This window comes from Myotis davidii, unplaced genomic scaffold (genome assembly GCF_000327345.1).
Source record: "Myotis davidii unplaced genomic scaffold, ASM32734v1 scaffold358, whole genome shotgun sequence".
NCBI lineage: Eukaryota > Metazoa > Chordata > Mammalia > Chiroptera > Vespertilionidae > Myotis > Myotis davidii.
In genome coordinates this window covers 168,960-172,652 of record NW_006290768.1, presented here as the reverse complement: position 1 = coordinate 172,652, position 3,693 = coordinate 168,960, and the positions used below count along the sequence as shown (strand labels likewise).

General features: G+C 56.2%; 1 protein-coding gene across 12 annotated transcripts in view; it reads right to left on the bottom strand.

Moving 5' to 3' along the window:
• Positions 1-3,693, bottom strand: part of LOC102766438 (Friend virus susceptibility protein 1-like) — a 21,091-nt gene extending 17,398 nt beyond the window's left edge. For 3 of the 12 annotated variants that reach the window (XR_001513872.1, XR_001513876.1, XR_001513873.1), the window contains exon 1: positions 189-511. Coding sequence is in view for 1 of the 12 variants with exons in the window: in XM_015563985.1 (XP_015419471.1) it covers positions 3,683-3,685 (3 nt within the window). In the remaining 11 variants the exon portion in view is untranslated. Of the gene's footprint in view, positions 1-188; positions 517-3,682 lie in introns of those variants that run through there. The other 9 variants (XR_001513875.1, XR_001513877.1, XR_001513874.1 and 6 more) reach the window with 6 other exon arrangements.

The window sequence follows — 3,693 nt, the reverse complement described above, 5'->3', positions numbered from 1 at the left end:
TCCTCCCCAATGCGCGCGCCCCCTCCCCGCTCCAGACGCCCCAAGATGTGGAGCGAAGGCCGTGGTCCCGACCACGCGACAGCGTGGCCATCCCGCCACAGCCCCGGGCACCTCATTGCACGCGCGGCCCAGATCCCCAAGCCCCGCCGCGCAGACGGAAAGAAACCGAAGACGAAGGAAACACTCACCCGATTCCGACTTTCTCCTCAACAAAAGCGGCGGGGCTCGCTCTCGCGCTCGCGTCCCACTTTAGGGAGCGCGCCGCTCGCGAGGACCCCCCACGGCCAGTCTGGGCTCCGCCCCGAGGCGTCTAGTGGCGGCGCCGGTGCCAGAAACCCCGCTTCGGTGCTTGAGGAAGGACAGTGTCTGTCCCCGTTAGGATCCTCCTGAACGTCGGGACGTAATACGTTGCCCCCGTAGGCGGACAACACAAACCGAGGAAACATCGCCGCCTGTTGTCCTGTCAGTAGCGTCAGGCACTTCGGTGGACGGCCCCAAGGAAGGACCGGGAAGGGGAAGGACCCCAAGCGGGGGCGGGGTCGGAAAGGGAAAACTGGCGGTACCCGCGCCACAACCCTGGCGGAAGGGGCGGGGCCTACTCCCGACGTAATCCTATCGGCAGAGTGGGAGGCGGGGCCAGAGCTGAGATTGACAGGAGGGAGTTCTGGGAGGGCGCTCTAGTGCGTCCTTTGTGACTTCAGGGGCCGGAAGCGTGTGAAGGTGTCCCTGGGTTCAGGACACTTGCCTCGTTGGACAGGTTTGACAAGACCAACCAGCCACCAAGAGAGCCTGGGCCGGTCACTCAGTGGTTAGCGCGCCAGCCCTTGGACCGAAGGTCATGGGTTTGATTCCCGGTCAAGGGTACGGCCTCGGCTGCAGGTTCGACCCAGCCCAGGTCAGGGCGAGTGCAGGAGGCAGCCAGTCGAAGTTTCTCCCCACATCAGTGTTTTTCTCTTTCTCTCTCCCATTCTCCTCGGGTGAGAATTTAAAAAAAACAGACAAAAAATCCACCAGGAGCCACGTGGGTAAGTGAGAGGACTGCTGTGGAGCTTGGCTCGGAAGGCCCGGGGGCCCGGGGGGGGAGGGGACTAGAAGTGGTCACGAGGGGAACTCTAGGCACCAGCAGGGACACGGGGAGGGTCCACGCACGTGGGGAGGTGGGGGTGGCTGAAGCTTTTGTAGATCTGAAGAACTTTTGACTTCACTTTCATATTTTTATATTTTGTTGATTTTTCACAGAGAGGAAGGGAGAGGGACAGAGAGTTAGACACATCGATGGGACAGAAACATCGATCAACTTCCTCCTGCACACCCCCTAGGGGGGATGTGCCCGCAACCCAGGTATGTTGTTTTTCAAAGATGAAATAGGAAACTTTAATATATCAACCCACACACCGGAGGTCGCCGTGGTTAGCAGTTTAGTGCGGACTCTATGACACACACACACACACACGCACACCACACATGCATACACATACATACACACGTGCGCGCGCACACACACGCATGCACACACATGTGAGCAGAACACACGTTGTTTAGCTGGTTCCCCTCGTTTTGTGGGGGTTTTTCCTTCCTTCTGGCTGGGAGATTCCTCTCGTGAAGTCTGTAGTCCGAAGTGAAAGGAAGAGACTCGAACTCCTTTCTTAGGAAAAATGAGGCGTTTCCTACCCAGACCACATGCCACGCCGAGTGAAGCCAGGGCTTTGCCGTGGCCCCGAGGCTGGGAGTGGGGTGCCCCCGAGGCTGGGAGTGAGGTGCCGCGGTCCCCTAATCCTCCTCCCTCTCCTCCCTTGCCCAGACCCCACGGGCACGCTGATTCCCCGGCCAAGCACACAGTTGCGCCCCAGGACCTTTGCATTTGCTGTTCACTCTTCCTGGAAATCTTTCCCGCAATCTAACTCCATCTGCTCTCTTCCTCTCTTGAGCCATGAGCTCAGGTGTCACCTTAGCAGAGAGGCCCCCCCAACCCCTCTTCTCTATACAGAACAGACCTGTCTCCCTTACACTCCTTTGTTTCTCTTCATAGCACGAATCCCCTAACGCACCTAACTCTTCATTTGTTGTCCTATTATTTTGCCTCCCAGATGAAATGTCAGTTCTGTAAAGACAAGGATTTGCATCCAATTTGATCACCGCTATAGATCCGGTGTCTGGCACATAGTTACAAGTCAGCCTGCGTTAAAAACAAAAACAAACAAATTTGACCCCTGGCTGGGTAGCTCAGTTGATTGGAGCATTGTCCTGTACACCGAAAGGCTGCAGGTTCAATCCCTGGTCAGGGCACATACAAGCAGCAACCAATGAATGCATACATAAGTTTTTCCCTCTCTCTCCCCACCCCCCACCACCACCACCACCACCACTTTCTCTCTCTGAAAAGCAATGGAAAAAAATATCCTCGTTGGCCTAATTCTTGGCTGGCCTTGTGCGTCAAGTCTCTTTGTCATGATTCCCTCCCCTCACTTCTACCCTTAAGTCCCATCCTCCTACCCCACAGGGCCCAAGGGATGACCTCAGGAGGTATGACAGTTCCACAGAACACTGACAAGGTACTAAGCCAAAAACATATTCTGGGCAAAAGTACAGATTTAAAAATACTGATTAGTAATTTGAGTGGGGGAGACTCAGAGGGGACTGAAAAGGAATAAGAGTCGTGGTGGGTGTGAGGGCTGGAGAGCAGGGTCGTCAGCTCCGTGGCAGGGAGCTGTGGGAGCAGGAAGGAAGGAGGGCCATCCCATGTCCTAAGTCCAGATGGCCTGGGGTGCCAGGATGAACCAGAAATTCACGTAGTTCATGTAGGAAATGAAACCTGAGGGAGGAAGAAAGCAGAGGGGGTGAGGTGTAGAGTTCACCAGCCCCACCTGGACCCCAGTCCTCTCCCCATGCCCAATGATACCCCCTACCCTGTCCCCACATCCATCCCTAGACCCAACCTCAACCCCATTCCCTGCACTGTCCGAGTCCATTTCCAAATTCAATCCCGTCCCCAGTTCCATCTCATTCCCTACCCTGTCCCCAACCCCTTCACCTGCATTTTCCTCAACCCTCCACCTTCAAACCCAAACCTAACCCATCCCCTACCCTGCTCCCAATAATCCATTTCCTAACCCAAACCCAAACCCATCCTCATCCCCATCTCTTCCCCCGGCCGTCCCCCATCGGTAACACAGAACCTTGTCCAAACCCAACCCCATCCCAGCTCAGACCAATCGCCAGGAAGCAGAAGATGCCAATCCACGCCAGGTAGAAGCTACGCCCCAGACTGTAGGTCATGCCTTCCTGCAGGAACTCACGGGCCTGCAGCAGGTAGAACAGGACACCCAATACCATGCTGGTCCCTGCAGGAGTACAGGTGTGAGGAGGCTGGACAGCAGGTCTGTGAAGACCCGTGCCCCTGGCTGTGTAACTGCGTGGCTCTTGCCCTTTATTTCCCCACTTCCTTTGCCCCCCTGTATCTCTGCTCACAGGCAGGATAAGAGGCTCCTGACAATGTCATAGCAGAGGACATCGGAAGTGCAAGTCTTGGTCTTTCTGTGGGCCACGGGGGTGTCTAAAGCCACAGGCTTTGGGGCCAACTGACTGGAACGCTTGTCTGGCCTCGGCCTCCCACCGTCGGGACACACTCCATCTCTCTGAGCCTCATTCCCCCCATCTGTAAAGTGGGCATCATTGCAGGAACCATCTCCTTGG